The sequence below is a fragment of the Taudactylus pleione genome, unplaced genomic scaffold (genome assembly GCF_031769625.1).
Source record: "Taudactylus pleione unplaced genomic scaffold, aTauple2 ptg000003l, whole genome shotgun sequence".
NCBI classification, from domain to species: domain Eukaryota; kingdom Metazoa; phylum Chordata; class Amphibia; order Anura; family Myobatrachidae; genus Taudactylus; species Taudactylus pleione.
The window spans coordinates 2730355-2751367 of record NW_028284406.1 but is presented as its reverse complement, the minus strand read 5'-3'; the positions used below and the strand labels follow the sequence as shown (position 1 = coordinate 2751367).

The following is a 21013-nucleotide window of genomic DNA, read 5'->3' as shown; positions in this document are numbered from 1 at the left end:
CGATTAGACACGTCCAACCAATCAATATTTTCAGATCGGTCGCGCGCATGCACAGTACAATTATCTGGGCGATCCGCCGATATTAGATGGATCGCTCATTTAATTGCATAGTTTATGCCCATCGTATTGTCATATCCACAGCTCGGAACACTGAATAATTCTGACAATCTGGTCATTTGACCCATTCTGCCACCCATCCGGTTTCTTGTTGCTTGTGCCGAATGACCAGATCACCAGGGGCACAGTGTTTTTGGCCAGTGAATGTTCATACAGTGGATGGAGTCATCAGGGGCGAATCTCAATTGTTTTCATCCCGCACTGTGAGTAATGGGCGCCCAATGAATCACTTCAATCGTTGCTCCGTTCGGGCGTGAATACCGCGGGTGGACACATTTCTGCTAGCACCCTCCTGTGGTGGTGAGCAGAAATGTGCGAAAAATCCTGGTTTTGGGCACCTAAACCGCTGTTTGGGCACTCTAACCAGGACTTTAGTTGGGTTTAGCTGTTTTACATGACTAAACCTGGTCTATTTTGGGGCAAAAACGGCATTGGCGCCTAAAAACAATTGAATATCGCCCACGATCTCCCGTCACTTTTTATATGGAAGGGAGGGTGCGTTGAAACAGTTCTCCTGTCTAAAGTGATGGGAGATCAGGGTGCGATATTCAATTTTGTTGGGGCGGCCATGCATATCGCGCATGTCGCGCCCAAACAGACAGGGTTTAGCCGCGTAAAATGGCTAAACCCGTCTAAAGTCCTGCTTTGGGGGCGCCCAAAGTGCCGATTTTATCTCACATTTCAGCTCCAGCCCCAGGGGCTGCGAGCTAAAATGTATGCTCCCGCGGCTGTACCCGCCCATATTGAGCAACAATTGAGTTGCGCTGTCGGGCATCCGGCGCATGCCGCTACAGGGACTAACAATGGAATCGCCCCCTATGTCTACTGTTCGGGGAAAATAATGAATTTGATTAAGCAGTTTTTGGCTCTGTTCTGCATACTTTCCATCAGTTTTAATACCATCATTTTAAAAATGGAGGTTTAAGTGACCATCATTAATTGTAAATGTGGCTGAAGATGTTCTGGTTTTATCCTCTGCATAGAAAAGCTGGCAGCTTTACGTTGTCCAAGATATATTACCCTATTGATGTAGTTTATCTTTTCTGATCTTTGACCTGTGTGAACCATTAAAGCAAAATGAAGTAACTGGTGAGAATACTTTTATTATGTTTCTTTGAACCAATAAAAGTCATTATGTAACCTGACAAATTGTTTTCTTTTTCCTTAAAAATTTTGTGGTTATTGAAAAACAAACATGAAAACATAATTTTGTGTCTGAAATCTGTTTCCAGTGACGGGTGCAACCTCCGTTATGTTTGGCAAGGTTTTGGAATTTTTTTGCAAAAATAACAAAAACTTACTTTCGATTGATATTATTATTATTATTATTATTATTACCTGCTGGTCAAAAAATTACCTTTACTGATTATTTATCTGTCCCCCAGCAGGCTAGCAGGCAGGCAGATCTCTGTATAGATGTTTCCTTTATTTTATGGGACCCTGTTTTTATAATGAATTTGCAGTGACTGTAGTGCAATCAGCCATGAGAGAGATACAGTACAGGAAGATCACTTTATTAATTAGCACGTCAGCGATATCCATGCTTCGGATCTGTTACACGCCATACTTGTCTATATTGGCCCGGCAGCCTATACCGGCAGTAAGATTAGCACTGATGAACCAGTTACAGCATTAGGTTAGTGTATGTGGGCTCCTATTGTGTTATCTGTATAGTTCCCGAAAATGTGAAAAGAATGGGGAACAATAGAACAGCGGGCGACTGGGAATTGCGGGAGGTGGCAGAAGTTCCAAGACTTGAAATAGAGATGGTGATCGTGGTGTGCAGACTGCGGCCAGGCGTAAATACAAGGGCCTTTTATTTTTGTTTTTGGGTGCGGAATAAGGTTTAATAGCTGTCTAGGTGCCGCGAGTGTTCATGCAATACTCGTACCCTGCACATCAGACGCAAGCTGCCTTTCTAGCTGCAGTGGAACTACAAATACCAGCATGGATGTATGCTGGGACTTGTAGTCCCGCAGCATTAGAGCCATACGTTTATCTTTGTGTTTAATTCAAACATATATATGTTATAAGCTGAATACAGCTCTGCTGCCGGCAGTCCCCGAGTTTGATAATTTGGGAGATCAGTGTCTTTTCTAATGGTAAATCGGTGAGTGATCCTTCCTGCAGGGGGTGTTGGGTATTAGCAGGCATACAGATCAGGGTTGCTAATGGTTTTTCTATGCAGCAAGCTGTAATGTAGACTCTGCAGAGCAGCACTAGATCTGGGTACAGGGCTGACGTCTCTCTCTCTCTCTCTCTCTCTCTCTCTCTCTCTCTCTCTCTCTCTCTCTCTCTCTCTCACAGTGATGTGTTTGTTTTGTTGCAGGGCTGGCGGTGATGATGATGATGATGATGATGGTGATGATGTGCCTATAAGAAGGGTGCTGGGTACTGAGTGAGAAGCTGCCCTTCTCCCCCTCCACCTCCCACAGAGCCGGTAGAGGAGGAGTCTTTAGCAGCCTAGTGCTGAGTTTAGGTTCCTGCTGCTCACTGACTGAGCCATCGCAGCCACAGGAGGAAGAAGCAGAGAGCTTTCCTGCCTATCAGAGTACACGCCTGCCTGGAGATAAGAACACCACATAGAGACTTTGTACCCTCTGTCCGCTGTGATTGCCAGGAAAGAAGCCTTGTGCACGTAAAGGCAGGAGACAAGGAGTTCAGGGACCCCCCACCTCTGCTGGTTTGGAGCTTGTGGGTCCACTCCTCCTACACCTGGAGATGCTCCAAAGATTATTCCTCTCATCCGTAAATTCTTGGGGCATCCATTCCCGAGGGAGGGCCGGACACCCCAACCACAGATACTTAGAAGTTGACGGCCGATAAAAGACTTGCAGCTCAGAGATTTGACTTTTCTTGAAACAAGGGAGAGAATTCCTTCCAGTTCCACCCCCCCTCTCCCCCTGACCCTTTACATCCCATCTGTTTTCTCTTACTGCTTTGATACATTTCCATTTTGGGGGGTGGGGGGGGGTGGGGGTCACTCATGGCTTTCCTGACCAAGAAGAAGAAATTTAAGTTCCAGACCAGCTTCAACCTGGAGGAGCTGACGGCCGTCCCATTCGTGAACGGGGTCCTGTTCTGTAAGGTCAGGCTGCTGGACGGAGGGGACTTTGTCAGCTTGTCTAGCAGGTAGGTGCTATTCATAAAGGCGTCCAACACCGCGCACACTGCCCAGAATCTAAGTGTCGGTGCCCGGGTAGCTCCGTCTGAGTGGCTGCCGGGCTGTTTACCCCCAGCATGCCCAGACCGAACTACTTCTGTTTGCAATTTACAAATCAAAATGGTTCTTGACAAACTAAGCTGTAATCTACGTGGTACATGTTATGTAGCCCTTTAAATGATTGATCGATTAATTGATTGCTTCTCTCTGAACGAAAAGACCAGAGGCACCAGACGGTATAGATATATGGACTGTATGCTATTCTATCCAGATACTGTAAGAAGTGACCGATCACGGTTCTAGAGCCTCACAATGGTTTAGGTATAAAGTGCAAACATTATTTATTTTTATTTGCAGGAGGATATATATAATATATATATTAAAAAAAAATAGCTATTGTCAATCACACGCACAATATTCTGCTATAAATGATGTAGGGACACCTGTTCGGCATCGCTGACACCTTTTGAGGATAATTATATTTGTACCTGTCCTAAGGTAGCTGAAATGGTACCATACAGACTGAATGGAATGCACAGGTGGCTGACAGGCCCCCAGAGTCTATGTTGTGTAGGTGACAGTGTAAAGGTGGAACACAGGTGAGTTTGTGCTGCGCCTATCGGAACAAGAATCTGTGTACCTTCTATTCACGAGATGGGAACTACATGTAAGCTTTATTATGGGTAAAATTGGGCTTTTTCCGTGTAGGAGTGTGGAGGTTTCCATGACGTTGCACTCTGCAGGTAAAAGACACACGTGCACACATTGGGGAGCGCTGTCTGTGTTTGTACAGGTGAGGCTGGTCCCAACATGCCCTTAACGCTCATTACTTAGTTCTCTGCCTGCGGAAGGCTCAGTATAAATTGCAAGAGACACTTAGAACTTTCCACAGTCTTTTAATTTGTGTCCCAACAACACACCTGCAAGCCAGAAGTATTACATATTTGGCTTATCAACTACCGTGGTACTACAAGGCTCAGGATGCCTTGTTAGCGGCCACTGTCATTCCCATATCCACAGAATGTATTTATTTATATTGCTGATGGTCGAAAATACTTGTACATCATTGTCATGTCAGCCCGGATCCTAAGACAGTGAACAGAAAGCAACTGAAGAGAACCCAGAACTTCCATGAGTACAAGTCAGAAATTGCACTTTGAGACAGTGTCTTTAGGTGTAAAGAATTTTTGTACAGCATGTAAGAATGTGAATTCATATGAAAGAAAAAAGCCCTTCCCCTTGTGCTCGCTGTCTGGTGCACTTGCTCTCGCCCGCTTTTACGTTCCTAGAGGTATATTTACTAAAGTGCTGGTTGTTAGAAATAGAGATGTTGCCCATAGCAACCAATCAGAGTCTAGCTATTATCTTCTAATATAGAAGGTGCTAGATAAATGTAAAGTAGAATCTGATAGGTTGCTATGGGCAACCTCTCCACTTCTGAAAACCTGCACTTTAGTAAATATACCCCATAGTCTTTTGCATCTCTCTCAAACAGTCCCAACAGCTCATCCGTATCTGGCATGTTACGTAATTGTGCGCTTTCCTGTGGAATCTGACCTACAAGTTAGTAGCTCCCCCTTACTTTCTTGCTCGCTTTCCCACGTGCTTACTTCCTGGCTCACTTGTGCGCTCTCACAGTCTCTGTCTCCACATGCCGTTTCTCATTGAGACACCAACAGCGCATCAGGATCTGGCACACTCTTTAGGCGTGCACTTCCCTGTGGGAACTGACCTGCGAGTTAGAAGCTCACTCTTGCATTCTCGCTTACTTGCTAGCTCACTTTTGTTCTCGCTTGCGTGCTCTCACAGTCTCTAGTGCCACATGCAGTCTCTCATTCAGACACGGCATCACATCAGTGACTGGCACATTACTTAGTCATGCGCTTCCCCGTGGGAACTGACCTGCGAGTTAGAAGCTCACTCTTGCATTCTCGCCCACTTTCCCGCGTGCTTACTTTCTAGCTCACTTTTGTTCTCGTTTGCGTGCTCTCACAGTCTCTAGCGCCACATGCAGTCTCTCATTCAGACACGGCATCACATCAGTGACTGGCACATTACTTAGTCATGCGCTTCCCCGTGGGAACTGACCTGCGAGTTAGTAGCTCAGTCTTGCATTCTTGCTCACTTTCCCGCGCGCTTACTTGCCAGTTCACTTTTGTTCTCGTTTGCGTGCTCTCCCAGTCTCTAGCGCCACATGCAGTCTCTCATTCAGAGGTGGCATCACATCAGTGACTGGCACATTACTTAGTCGTACGCTGCCCTGTGGGAACTGACCTGCGAGTTAGAAGCTCACTCTTGCATTCTCGCCCACTTTCCCACGTGCTTACTTTCTAGCTCACTTTTGTTCTCGTTTGCGTGCTCTCACAGTCTCTAGCGCCACATGCAGTCTCTCATTCAGACACGGCATCACATCAGTGACTGGCACATTACTTAGTCATGCGCTTCCCCGTGGGAACTGACCTGCGAGTTAGTAGCTCACTCTTGCATTCTCGCCCACTTTCCCACGTGCTTACTTTCTAGCTCACTTTTGTTCTCGTTTGCGTGCTCTCACAGTCTCCAGCGCCACATGCAGTCTCTCATTCAGACACGGCATCACATCAGTGACTGGCACATTACTTAGTCATGCGCTTCCCCGTGGGAACTGACCTGCGAGTTAGTAGCTCAGTCTTGCATTCTTGCTCACTTTCCCGCGCGCTTACTTGCCAGCTTACTTTTGTTCTCGCTTGCCTGCTCTCACAGTCTCTAGCGCCACATGCAGTCTCTCATTCAGACACGGCATCACATCAGTGACTGGCACATTACTTAGTCATGCGCTTCCCCGTGGGAACTGACCTGCGAGTTAGTAGCTCACTCTTGCATTCTTGCTCACTTTCCCGCGTGCTGTACTTGCTAGCTCACTTTTATTCTCGCTTGCGTGCTCTCACAGTCTCCAGCGCCACATGCAGTCTCTCATTCAGACACGGCATCACATCAGTAACTGGCACATTACTTAGTCGTACGCTGCCCTGTGGGAACTGACCTGCGAGTTAGAAGCTCACTCTTGCATTCTCGCCCACTTTCCCGCGTGCTTACTTTCTAGCTCACTTTTGTTCTCGTTTGCGTGCTCTCACAGTCTCTATCGCCACATGCAGTCTCTCATTCAGACACGGCATCACATCAGTAACTGGCACATTACTTAGTCGTACGCTGCCCTGTGGGAACTGACCTGCGAGTTAGAAGCTCGCCGTGTGATGATGTTGGAGCACATGGACCTGGAATGTGACTCTCTCTACATTTGCCGTTTCTTGCATGATTTATAGGTTTGTCACTTCAATAGCCAGATAACTCTTAATCTACCCAAACAATTTTGCTGCGTGGAACCACCTCTGTTTCACGCTTTTGTCCTATTCTAACCTTCTCAAATCTGACATTGTCTTGAGCAGGTTAATAGTATATATATTTACGCACCACTTAGCCTGCTTAGCATATTAAGATGTTAGGGCAGAATCTGGGGGCACGTGTTGTATACCTAGGTCTGCCTAGTAGTGTATGGGTTAATATTAAATTCACCCTGTTTTCCACCCTTATTTACATGTATCGGTTGCGTGAAGTACTTGCGTCACACGGATGTGGTTTGCATACAGTTATATGGCTTTTATTCTGCCCAGCGTACATTTTACAATATAGATGCAGATTCACTTTTAGCATTGAGCCGGATTTTGGAGAAGCCAGAAAACCTGTGACGTAGATGACTGGGTCCCTAAGGGTTGCGGAGTGGCATGGGAAAAGGCTTAACAGTATCCATGGAAAACATAGAGCGGTTTCATGTTTGCTGTATCGTAGTTGTATAAGAGGAGAGCTATGTTTCGTCGACGTTGCAACGGTTCTGTTATGTACTAAATAGATTGTTGGCTATTCTTATTATTAAACACATTTTCAGTGGGTGAGATTTCAGGCAGTGGAAGGAGCCTGTATTCTGGGTACAGACAGATGGATCAGGCGACTGCAGTAGCTGTTTGTATGTACAGCGTAGGTCGGCTGGATTCCTGCGGGATGACCGGTGGCTATTCCATATCTAGAATACAGGCTCCTTCGTCCATCCCCTTCGCTGTTTTTCTGCCTACATCACTTTGCCCCTTAGCTCTTATCTGTTCTCTGTCTCTCTCCTTCAAATGATAAGTAGGAAAAAATGTGACACCTGGCCTCCTTGTGCTGCTATTACCCCCAGCAGCCACTGGAGACTGCAACACGTGTAATAAGTCTGTAAGGAACTGCTGTCATCCTCGTTATCGCACTGACTGCATAACGTGCTGACCCAGTTGCATGCAAGCGATCAAGCAGCAACATAACCTGCTAGGCCTTTAGCCTCAAGCACGTCCTCAGACTATTTCTGTTTACTGAATACAGGTGTGTCATCAGCAGGAATCGCTATGAGCCAGCCAGTGTTTCTGGGACCTGCTGTCATAACCTTCTATTATCACAGAGGTCTCCAACCTGTGGGCCTAGAAAATGGGTTGCCTTGCCTATTGCACTGGGCCCCCATATTCTCCTGTTTGATAATAAACTAGATATTGAAAGTACATAATCATTTAGAACTTTTTATGCAGTTATATAGTAAATAGCTCCCACGCGCTCGGCTAGCTCAAAAGATACAGTAGTGTTCCCCCGGCACCTTTTTGAAGACCTGGTGCAGGTCGGTGTAGGTGACCTCATAACATCACTACATTCTCCTTCATGCAGATCACTACATTGATCAGCAAGGATCTGCGAACGTATCGCGCTCTCTCTCTCTCTGACCGTCTCCATTATAGCTAGGGAGCCACCACTTACATGACAATGCAAACTTGTCCCAGCATGCCGGTTCTTGTAGTTCCCTAACAGCTAGAGAAACAAAGGTTTCACAAACATCCTGCATTGAATAAATGTTAACTCCGTGTTTCCCAACAGTCCTCAGGGACTCCTAACAGTGCATGTTTTACCGGTGTCCCCGTATCATAATTACTGTAGCTCCATCTGTCGGATCTTTTAAAATGTGCCAGCCAGTAATGAATACATCTCAGCACCCACTAGGACAGGGGTACGCAATCTGTGGCACTCCCAGCTGCTACGGAACTACACATCCCAGCATGACCTGCCACAGTTTTGCTTGTTAAGACATGTTAAAACTGTGGCACTGCATGCTGGAATGTGTAGTTCCACAGCAGCTGGCATGCCACAGGATGCCTACACCCCTTAATCTAGGAGTTCTGCAAAACATGCACCGTTAGGTGTCCGAGGACTGTACCTGGGGAAACTCTGCTCTTAGAACTACAATTGCCTCCTGCTATGGAGCTACATAAAACAATTAGCATTTTGGTAATTACAAGCATTTTTTATTTTGTTTGCTAACGAAGTTGTTCCTAGAAACGGACTTGCCCCGCTAATTTTCCTCAGCCCAGTCACACACGGAGAGGTGACCTCTCTGTGCGCAGTGCAGGTAAATAGCTCCGTGACAACATGTCCTCGGGACTGGTGGGTACTGAGCGCACAAGGTGTGTTGGCCGCCGTACAGCAAAAAGCACAATAGGTTCTGTACACTCAGTTCGGATTTCCAGATACCAGCATTAAATACCTGACGTTCCTCATGACTTTGTTTGACACTTACTTTGAAATGGTTTGTTTTAAGATACACATCAGGGCCTTGGAAAAAGAAATCGGATATCTTTGTTTTTGTTTTTTTTTTAAACTTAGGTGCTCGCTCCCAGCATTGTACTGAAGGGTGTAGAAAGCAGATCGTGTTCATTTATAATGTTAGCGAGGGATCAGTGTATTCAGAGCAAGCAGAGGTAGACATGCTTGTACCAGTGTTTTCCTCAGATATTTTTTCCAGCCGGGTGGCATCAAGAAGTAGCCGGGTGGGGGCCTTCGCAGTTAGGCGTGCACCGGGAAAAGGGGTATCTCCCTTACCATTCCAGCCCGACAGGTCTCAGGCTGCTCCCCCACTGGCTCTCAGTCAAAAGTGCCCATTATGCAATACCCCCTGTAGTTATCCCCATATGCAGTGCCCCCTGTATTTGTGCCCTTTATACAGTGCCCCCTGTAGTTATCCACATGTGCAGTGCCTCCTGTATTTGTGCCCTTTATACAGTGCCCCCTGTAGTTATCCACAATGTGCAGTGCCCCCTGTATTTGTGCCCTTTATACAGTACCCCCTGTAGTTTTCCCCTTTATACTGTGCTCCCTGTAGTTTTCCCCTTTATACAGTGCCCCCTGTAGTTTTGCTTTGCCCGTATGCAGTGCCCCCAGGCTGAAGTAGTGCCCCTATGTAGTGCCCCCAGGCTTAAATAGTGCCCCCAGACTGGCCCCTTATGCAGTGCCCCCAGGCTTAAATAGTGTCCCTTATGCAGTGCCCCCAGGCTTAAATAGTGTCCCTTATGCAGTGCCCCCAGGCTTAAATAGTGCCCCTTAGGCAGTGCCCCCAGACTGGTCCCAGCCCAGAACTTACCTTCACTTGCTTGCCGCTTACGCTCCCACTCCCACTGCCTCGCTCTGACTGGATCTGACTAGATCCAGCAGGCGTGCGGGGCAGGCTGCTCACGTCGCGGGTGACGTCATGACATCACCCGTGCACTGCATCACTGGGAACGCTTGCCTCTGAAGCGATCGGAGGCTTCTTTAGCGTCCGGTCACTTCAGAGGCCAGCGTTCCACAGCGGGGGTTGGCGGGGGAAAGTGCCGGGCGGTAGGCTGTTTCTGCCAGGCGATGCTTGTACCTTTTCTATACCTTTTCTCTATACACATCTGCTTGTTCATGCTTATTCAGGCCAGTGCCTAGTCTTGTCTGTGTACAGCATGCAGCATTGCTATGTCTCCTAGTGTTTGCTTAGTAACCGCTTACTAGGGTGGTGGTAATAGCCAACTGTAACACGCAGGAATTTTAAACAAAATGTGAATAAAATAAACTTTGTATTAAGGTGCTACATTCCTAGCCGGTAATAATCCTCTTTTGGTGCTGGAGCCCTATAAACTTTCATAAGCTCGCTATTCTCATGAAAGCATCAAATCAATGGTAATAAAAAGTGATAAGTGAATTTTACGCTATAATAGAGGTCCGTTACCTATGACAACCTGTTTGAAATGTTATTAAACATGTATGACTGCATTTTATGTGAAATAAAATATTGTTAGCTTCAGGTCGGCTGTTATGTCAAGTAGCCGTCTATTACAGTCTTTGGGGTAAATTTACTACAGTGAGAGTTTTTAGGAGTGGTGATGTTGCCCACGGCAACCAATCAGATTCTAGCTATTATCTAGAACAGGGGTGGGCAATAAGCTACCCTCCAGCCGTTGTTCAACTACAAATCCCAGTATGCCTTGCAACAGTTTTAGCATGGCTAAATAGCAAAACTGAAACATGCTGGGATGTGTAGTTCTACAGCAGCTTATGGGGGGTTGCTAATTGCCAACCCCTAATCTAGAAGGTGCTAGATAAATGTTAAGTAGAATCTGATTGGTTGCTATGGGCAACATCCATCTCCACTTGTTAGCACTTGTTTGTCTAAATGGTTTGAGTGGCAGCCACTAGCTCTAGTCTTACCCATCACATGAAAAATAAATAATCTGATTTGGTCCTGGACCACCAACCCGTGGCACCAGTGCCGTAACGTCGAGTTACGGCGCCCGGTGCCAGCCACGCCCCCACAGTGCATGATGTCATGCTACGGTGGGCGGGGCCACAAGCGCCTGGAAAAACAGCGCTGCCCAGAGCATCCCCGGCATGCTCCAGGGGGCTGTTTTATTGCCGCAGTCTGCATCTGCAATTCTGGCTGGTTGTTCCAGTTATCCTGCTAGCCAGATACAGGGGCCGTGTATTGTCGGCGGTGGCGCCCACAGAGCTCTGCGCACCGGTAGCCCATATCTAGTTACGTCCCTGTGTGACCTGGTGACCTAGACAATCTAAACCTGTTACAAGCACACACAGGTTGATGATGTTATTGGTTGGCAGGAAAACTCGCTCATCCCCGCCGCCGACTAACTGGATGTGTGATGTGAGGCCAAGTTGGTTACAGATCCATTTGTGCAGAGATTGATCCAATCGGGCAGATCTTCTGAAGTTTCCACCTGTATGGTTTCAGGAAAGTTTCTGCTATCTTATATGATGATCCTAGCAGCAGGTAGAAGGTTAATACCTGTAGTGTAAGGACAGTGTATAAGTAATACCTTTGTTCTGCAAAGTCCCTCTTATCTTTTAAAGACACAGTGATAAACAGTCACTAGATAAACATATCCACCCATCTGCGCTGCTAAAGCTTGCCTTTTATCATTGTCTATGCATTATTACCGGTAAAGGTGCGTACACACTAGACGACTTGCTCCATGAACGACATCATCTAGTGTGTCCGCGGCAGGGGTGGGCAGTGGTGTGCTCAGTGTCGTTAACGATATCGTTCAGTACCGGGCTCCCTCCCTCATTCCCGAATATGCAAAATCCTGACTTTATCGTCAGGTTGGCCTGCATGTTCAGGCGATGAACGTCAAAGACCAACGACCAGCGGGAGCACGCATCGCTGGTCACTATCGTTGATCGTTTTTCCGCAAAAAACTGAGACGACTGAACGATAACGATATCGTTCCGTCGTCCAAAATATCGCCCAGTGTGTACGGTGCACAGCACCACCATGAAGAGTGATAGTCATAAATAGTCATTGTCCAGGAAGAAATTGGCTCATTTTGTGTGTTTTCAAGTACAGCTGGCAAATGACACCGTGAATGGTCTCCACAAATGATTTCTCTGTATCTGTTCATTTACAATGGGCAATCAAATGGAGGAATGACCACACCTGCATGTCAGACGTCATTGGTCAAACTGGAAGGGGAAGATGACAACTCGTCCTTGCAATACAATTAGTTGCAGTCACTCTGATAATGCCGTCCTTACTGACTGTTCTACAAGTATGTCTGGAGAAGCTGGAGCTGACCCAGAAACCATTACTGCAGAATACATTGACGTGCCCCCAGTTTTACCTGCTCACAGAACTGTGCCTGCGGGGGGACTCCAAGTCTTCACCCTCTGTTAGGAGGATCTGTCTGAAACTGGGCAGATAGGGGGGGGGGGTGTTATTCCTGCTTAATGTGACTACTTGCCCCCTTTTGCGGCCATGGACAAAGACAACATTTTCATTTTGTCGGATAAGTGAATTTCTTTGAGCTGATGCTGTCCCCAGTAACCATGGCGTACGTACAAGCCTATCGGCCATAGAATATGATGCCCAGTGGGTGATTTTCTTGGCATCAGAGTTATCCAGGTCCGATCTGTGATCTCTCCCATGTATCCTGTACAGTGGGTGTCATAAATCGCTGGGAAATTGACCATAACATCTCTCTGTCCTTATGTCCTTCCTCTCTCAATTCCTGTTGTTTAGGAAGTTGCTAGTTTATCATAAAAATCCTTCCTGCCCCCTGCTTGCGGCAGCTTATCTGTGCAATGCACATCGGCCTCCCGTTAACCCCTTCCACCCCAGTCCTGCCTGATCCTGGCGCGTTGCATATTGAGACTGATTCTGCTACTCGCTAGACTTTTAAGTCTCTAAACGCTGAGGGCTGTCTCCGCAATCCCCGGTTACTGCTTGTGCAGAGCATATAACTCTCCGTAAGTACACACAGCCTTAGGAATCGTCACCCGTGGGTAACCCGGTCACCGCTTAGGCTTCCCTCACGCGCCTGTGGCTTGGACAAGCTCCGCCGGACATGGCTAGACCTGCAGAGACGCGGCAAGGGGAATCCATCCAATGTCATCCTTAACCCAAACGCTCGTGGGTGTAGGGAGTTAGGGCCTGATTCAGAGCCGCTCGTAAGCGGTCGCTCGTTCGCTCCGAGCGTTGTTTGCCCAACTGCGCATGCGGTCGGATAGTTATACGCATGTGCGAACCAGTCAGTGCGGCCGAAAATCGTTTGTTCGCTAAATAGCAAATGCCTGCTAATATGAGTGACAGGAGGAGGCGTATGTGGGTGGTAACAGGGGAAGGTGCTTGAAAACGGGGAGTGGAGATCCGAACGCAGGCGTGCTTAAAGGTCAAAATGGGCGTTTTAAGGGTGTGCATAATTACTACTGGAGTGTAATTGACCACGTCACTGGGTTATTTTATAGCCAGAACTGCTCGCAAATTTGTGGTAGCAAACACCAGCCCCAAGAATAGCGAGCAGTTCATACGCTGTTCGATGTACTTGATTAATCTAATAAATAGCGGACATGACGTATGGTGCGAGCGGCCAGGGGGCGTATTTTTCAAAATTACAACCGCAAGTTTTGTTCGCTCGTTCAGACATAGAGGCGTCAACAGACCGCAAAGAGCGAACGGTTCATTTGAATAGCCACCCCTTTTTGTTGAACGAACGACCGCAAATAGCGACCGACTCTGAATCAGGCCCTTATTTTGTGGTTAAAGTGTGAATTCCCAACTTTGATAATGAACACGTTGGAATTGCACAATAATAATAGCCTGATAGACTCCAACCCACAGCTCTTATAAAGAGGATGTGGTTGAGCATAGGGGAATATAGACAAATGATATTAATATCATTTAATAAGTAAAATGTAGAACTCCAAAAGGTCACCGATCCCTGAACCAAGTGTACATCCGTTTAATAAAATTCCCCTTAAATTCTGCTATACTCAGACCATCCGGATGACAGATGTATAGACCAGTTATTGTGATATAGCTACATTGGTCACCCATTCACATAGATTTAATCCCAGTCAAATTCTTCTTTCGCTGACTAGTTTATGTTACATCATCAGTAAAAAGGGTATGCAGTCTGGAAGCCGGCGGACCTAATCCCGACAGCCGGCTTCCCGACTGTCATATCCCGGCAAGTGTCTAATGACAGGTGTCGAAATCCCGATGCCTGTCATTAGACCTACGCCAGGAGCCCGACGCCCGGCATCCCGATCGAAGGGACGCCAGGCGCCGAGCGCATATAGCTGCGGGGGGGGGGGGGGAGAAGGTTAGGGTTCAGGCACCCCCCCGGGGGACTTAGGGTTAGGCACTGGGGGGGAAGGTTAGGGTTAGGCATCCCTAAGGGAGGGTTAGGGGGTTAGAAATAGGTTAGTTTATACTTACCTTGGACGATCGGGATTTCCTCCTCTGCAGGGATGCCGCAGTCGGGATTCCAACCGCCGGGCATGGGTCCAGCGGTAAATCATACCGATTCCGTAAAAAGTCCTAAATATCTGGAACGGTACAGCTTTTCTGCTAGCAGGTACCCAGTTTCACTTCACTATTTGTTTGCCAGTTGTGCCAGTTTGGAGAGAGTGCGGTTACACACTAAACATTGTGTCTGTGATTTATTTATTTTTTTTCTATTCTCATCTTTTTGTGGTTAAAGTAGATCTGTCTTTAGCACATTGATAGATCCGTCATCACATACGTAAAGCTTTCCCTTTTTTTTTTTTTTAACACTCTTAAATACGTATAACCAACTGTACCAGGCTGTTTATACTACTACATGAGCTGCTGAGTTTGTCCGTGAATGTGATTTGCATAGAAATCGTCAGGAATGGGGGCCTAAGCCATAGGTGGACGCTGCTGTCTGCCGGTGCGTTTTTATTTTAAGCAGACTCACGGCGGCGATAATATGCAAATGCTGGTTTTAGCCCGCCCCATGTGCACTGGCGTGCACCTGAGTGTGCTAGCGCTGAAACGCCCACTTTCAGCATCTCTGTACGGTGTATTAACAGGCCCCCATTGGCGCACTATCGCTTGCTCCATCAGCACTGGCACCAGCCCTATGGCAGTAGCTGTATCAATGTCTGAACATGGCCTGTGTGGTTCCGCGCCCGAGAATGCGGCCGCTTTCACTGACATACCCCCGACATTCCCATAACACGCTCTTGGAATCTTTCGCGCAGTAGCAAATAATCATTCAACTACAGCACGGACGGTGTAATAATTCGCATTAATGCCTCACAGCCCTGAGGTCGTGGGTGCGGTTCCCACCACGGGCCCTACCTGTGTGGAGTTTCCTCCGGGCACTCCGGTTTCCTCCCACACTCCAAAAATATACTGGTAGGTTCATTAGCTTCCAACAAAAATTAACCCTAGTGCAGTGGTTCCCAAACTTTTTCAGTTCAAAACACCCTTAGGGTCGCCTTCATTTTTTCAAGGCACCCCTAAGCCAAATTAATTACCTGTAGTACTGCCCTTTATGTAGTGTCCCCTGTAGTAGCGCCCCTTATGCAGTTCCCCCAGTAGTAGTGCCCCTTATGCAATGTCCCCTGTAGTAGTGCCCATAATGCAATGCTTACTATAGTAGTGCTCCTTATTCAATGCCCCCCAGTAGTAGTGCCTCTTATGTAATGCCCCCTGTAGTAGTGCTCCTTATGTAAAGGATAATGCAATGTCCCCTGTAGTACTGCCCTTTATGTAGTGCCCCCTGTAGTACTGCCCATTATGCAATGCCCACTGTAGTTGTGCCCATTATGCAGTACCCCTTGTAGTAGTGCCTCTTAGGCAGTGCCCCCACACCCCTGTGCAGAACTTACCTGACTGAAGTTCACGCTGGGGACCGCTCCTCCTGCTGTCACTCCCGCTGCGCTGACTGAATCCAGCAGGCGTGCAGGATCCTCAGAAGTTCCCAGTGATGCATTGCGCGGGGCCGCGGGTGCACGGGTGACGTCATGATGTCACCCGCGCACTGCATCAGTGGGAACGCTGAAGCGATCAGAGGCTTATTTAGCCTCTGATAGCTTCGGAGGTCAGCGATCCAGTTTCTGTAGGAAAGTTGATCACGATCCACTGGCGGGAGCTCCGGTAGATGGCGATCGACGTTTTGGCAAGGTCTGCTGAGATAACAGCAGCTTCCCTCAGGCCCCGGCACTGGGCTGCCGCGGCGCACAGTTTGGGAACCACTGCCCTAGTGTGTATGTGTGTGTGTGAGCATGTGATAGGGAATATAGAGTGTAAGCTCCACTGGGACAGGGACGGATGTGAATAGCCAAATATTCTCTGTACATCGCTGCGGAATATGTGTGCGCTATATAAATAACTGGTAATAAATAACTACGGGAGCATCGTCATTGCGCTCAAATTGCGTGCACCTTTTGAATCAGGCCCATAATGTGGAGAATAAATTATAAATAAACAAACAAATAAATCAAATAGAAATATATTACATATATTTGTTTATTAATATAATTGGCACTGTACCACCTGCCATAGAAGATCTCATAGTAATAAGGCTTTCTTGTTTCATGAACAAGAAATACTGTAGCTACAAATAAAATATTTAAGGGGCCTATCCATTACACAATGTTTTGAATGATTGCATTGTTCACAAAGTCGTGTAATGGATAGCCGGCAAGGACCAGCGATGCGCGTGCACGCTGGGTCCTTGCCGACCCCGACTATCTGCCGAACGCGCTGGTCAACCTGACGACGCTCGTCAGGTTCCACATGTTAGCAGATAGGGAGGTCAGTCTCAAGCACTGAATAACGTTCAGTGAACGCCGTTCAGTGCAGGCACCGCACCCGGCGACCTGAAGGATAGACGTTCAGTTTTTCAGGTCGCGGAATGGATAGGCCCTTTTAGAGTGTTCTACTGCAATATAAGGAAACGTCCCTGCTGTAATGAGTTTACAAGGTAAGCAGGACCAGAGCATCTAATAAAGTAGGGAAATAATGGTAACTGCATATAGGGAGGTAGGAGCAGACCGTGTTATGGTTGAATAGAAGCAGGGTCGTGGCATTTGCAAAGGAGCAGAAGTTTTCTAGCGCTGTAAGGAGGAGTTTGGGTAAGTGGAGGCGTTCCTTACGAAGTTAGGCGCATGGATGGACCACCTGGCACAGCGACGCATAACCAAAGCATTAGGTAGCATGGAGTATGCTTAGTAAATAGGGCCCCCCATGTCTAGGCAATAGGTCAGTCTGATGAGGCAATCATTATTGTAACAAAAATGTTATTTAGTTTTGACCGGTTTAATAACCAGTCTCTGTTTTCCTTTAATAGTTTGTGTTATCAGTATATCTTCACATTAGGTTGTTGTAACTCTCCAGCAGTTGCGCCATGGTAATTACAGAGGCAGCTGACGAAACACGATTGCCTCACACATGGAATAAAACAAACCGGAGTGTTTTTAATGGTACGTTTGGGGCTTCAAACAACGATCCCCACCTGTATTGTATTAACTGTGTCAAGCAGAGCCACGCCGGCTATCCATGAGAATACCAAAGTGAGTATGAGAGCCTTGGGGGAGTGGGGGACCTATGTCTGTCGCCCTCTTTCCTATAATTGTTCCGGTAAACACGGCTGATTTATCTCTCCGAGAAGCTGAAACCTTAAGTAAAGACTTTAAAAGATAGGCCGCCCATTAAGAGAAGCCTCTTTCCCACATCCGCACTATGGGTAAAATTCAGCAGTGAACGCAAATATTATCGCAACTGCGATTTCGCGCGGAACGCAGCTGCGAAAATAAGCTCAGCCGGCATAAAGACGTCCACAGCTGCTTTCTCATATACGTCAAATGTCGCACTTCTGCGTAAAAACTTCAGTTCAATCGTCGCACATCGGTCAGTCACGCAGCATTTACAACAAGTCTCCACGCACGCGCAGAGCTCTAATGCTGCGTATGCGATTGCAGTGGCTAATTTATGCATGCCCATGAAACTGCGTTCAAACGGAGACACGCCAGCGTTCTTTTGCCCCTCCCCAATGTCACCGCTCCCCAAGCGCTGACAGCCTGTCACTCACTTTGCGATGAATTCCTCTGTGCGTCCGTGATCGCAATGCAATCGCAGCGCACACGCACAGTACGTCTTATACACATGCGCGATGGCAAACAATCGCTAGATATGTGTTCGTACGCTGATGGATCAGGCCCTATATTTTGACATCTTTGTAGCCGCCTTACCTTGGCACACTCGGGCTACCTAGCGGTTCATAGGCAGCTGCCATTTTTAATCGCCAAGATTAGTAGTGATATAGACGCATGAATGCAACTGTCCTTTAAAAAAAAAAATGAAAGCCGATCTGTGCTATTCCTCCTGCATTGGATGTATCCGCTTTTCTGTAAGTCAGGAACCTGAAGGAATTCATTCATGGATAGGTACTAAGGGAGATCTTTGTTACTAAAGGGGAACGTGAGCCTGTTTATTAATAGGGCTCTTTGTGTGGATCATGCACAGAACACAAGAAGCCAGGCCGCCCTCTGGGATCTCATACATGGGAAAGGTACAGCTCCTGAATAGATGAGTGTGATAACCATTCATGTCGTGTCTGCGAATATAACAACACGGGCAGTAACTAAACAAACACGCATGGGCCTGGCGGAGGGATGGCTCGTTACCAATACCCCCTCCTTCCTCTGGAAAGGAGATTAATATCGGCGAGAGATGTTTGCTAAATTCCTTCATTGTGTCCAGATTATTCACTGAAATTTGACGCCAGCAACGAGGGGCTTGTAGGGGAAATTTGGGCAGGAGGTGGAACAGAACATCTGAATGCAATTACAGCAGGCCAGTCCTTGCACCTTGTAAACCACCGTTCCGTTCCCCAATTTTTTTTTTTTTCCCTTGGAAGCTCATGTGGAAACTCCCCCTTCCATAGCGTGGGCCCAGAGCATTGTTACTTACAGCTATTTTGGTTTTAATCACTCGGGGGGGGGGGGGGGGAAAGAAAAAAAAAAGTTATCTACATTCTCACATTGCCATGGAAACCATAAAATCCAACCTTCACCGTCGCCCCTTAACCTCTTCCAAGCCACGGATAGGGGGAAAATAACATTAGATTTGCAATTATTCAGACGCGGAAGGTGGTGAAGGGGTTAAGCTGGTTGGATCCTGGCCTTGCGCTATTGCATTACAGTTCACTAATCTCTAATTCTTGAAATGTAAGAACATCGCTTTTTTTTTTTTTTTCATTCACAGTGTTCCTTTGTCCCCATCTGTCACCTCCATGTGATTACAGCCAGACCCCCCCCCTCCTCCTGTTCTGACCTCGATTTTACTTGTTAGCAAAGGTACATAGCAACTTTGCAGCGGTGTCTTCCCAGCATTGAGAGAGACTGTACTGTACATGGGTGTAACACTCCCAGCATCAGGGTCACACGGCTTTACAGTCCTCTGGGGGTATTGTGACATATGGACAAGGCCACAGGGTCCCAGGCAATCACCGCTGCTTAACGGGCAACAGGTTAAGTGACAATTCCTCTGGATGTGTCAACATTAACTCTGCTGTCTGGCTTTGTAATTTCAACTCTGACCCAGCCTTTGGTGTGGTACACTAACCTGTCATTCCCTTCATGCCTTTGTCATTAATCAGCGAAGCCTATCATCTCCTGGTGCCTCACGTTTTTTATCTACGCAGTCTGTTTGACAAGACAAAAAAATGCTGTCAGTGGTGTCACTGAGGCATTCCATGGCGTAAAGTCAGGGGAGGCGGACATTTTGCTAAACCAATATTTATCTACGTGCAGATCAGCGGTTTCTTAGGAATTAGTGACAACACTTATTGCCTCAGTAATGTCACTTGGCTTATTAGTAAATTGACTGTATTCTCATGACTGTTACTTCAGTTCACATAATGGTGGCCTCCATGTCTGGATAAATGGCACACTTTGCAAGCACACAGAAGTTCTTCTGTGGAAATAGTACACTAAGGGGCATACTGTATGTATCAAAGCTTGATGTGAGAAAAAAAATGAAATATATATCACCAACCAATCAGCTCCAAACTATCATTTCTTAAACACAGCCTGCAAAATGTAAGTTAGAAGCTGATTGGTTGGTGATTATATACCTCACAATTTTATCTCACATCAAGCTTTGATACATTTGCCCTTAGTGAAGGTGCACCTGCTAGGTAAGAAGGTACTCATGCCGAATTCCCCATCTCCATCTGCCCTGTCCCCTCTGCAGGTGCAGCCACCTTCGGCTCTACCACCAGCTTTACCCCACTATCGAGCAGCTGCCCCTCAGGTCTGCTGCGGCTCACAGGGGGAATTGTGGCATCCTTGCAGTATAGTGTCCTTTTGTGTGTCTGCACAAGGCAGTGGGAGGAGGGTGCTGCTATTGTTAGGCCACAGTTTGGAGAAATTCCATCCCCGCTGCTGTATAATGTGTCTTTGTTTTCACAAACAAGCTAGAGCAATAACCCCCTGCTCACGCCCCATACTAGCAGCTTGTGGGTAAGAGTGAAGCCTTTGACATGAAAGTGCTGATCTGCAGTGATTACTGTAGAAAATTTGTGTCACTTTTTTTTTAAATACCTTTAAAAAAAAAAACATTTTCTAACCTTTTATTTGCACTTAAACATGTGCTATTTGCACACATACTGTACTCCAGAGCCTGTTTGCTTTCTGGGTTATGATTCAATCGCACTGTCTTGTCATGTACTCTATAGCTGTTCTAAACAAGTGCAGACATTCTTCTCGATAAGTTGACCACTAGGTAGTGCTGTTCTCTTGCCGTCCCTGGCTGACATTTCCTTGTACTTTGCAGAATCATCAGCATGCCAGCTCCCACTAATATTTATAAATGTAAGGTACGAGGAAACCAGAGTGCCAGTAGGAAAATGTGAGCACATAAAAACTCCACACAGAAGAGGGCCCTGCTCGAACCGTGATCCCGGTGCTGTGAGTCCGCAGTGTAATCTGTGGCTTACCAGCTATTGGGAAACTGCAGTTCCCAGCATGCCCTTCCAGCCTTCTGACTTGTAGGTCCACAATACTTGACGAACCCAAAGTTGCCTGTATATTTCAATATTTGGTTTAATATATACATTT

General features: G+C 46.9%; 1 protein-coding gene across 1 annotated transcript in view; it reads left to right on the top strand.

Annotated features, from left to right (window-relative positions):
* EEIG1 (estrogen-induced osteoclastogenesis regulator 1) overlaps nt 1-21013 on the top strand; it is a 63251-nt gene that overhangs the window by 14649 nt on the left and 27589 nt on the right. The window contains exon 2 of the mRNA XM_088464662.1: nt 2447-3249. Within this exon, the coding sequence (XP_088320788.1) occupies nt 3104-3249 (146 nt within the window). The 5' untranslated portion in view covers nt 2447-3103. The remainder of the gene's footprint in view (nt 1-2446; nt 3250-21013) is intronic.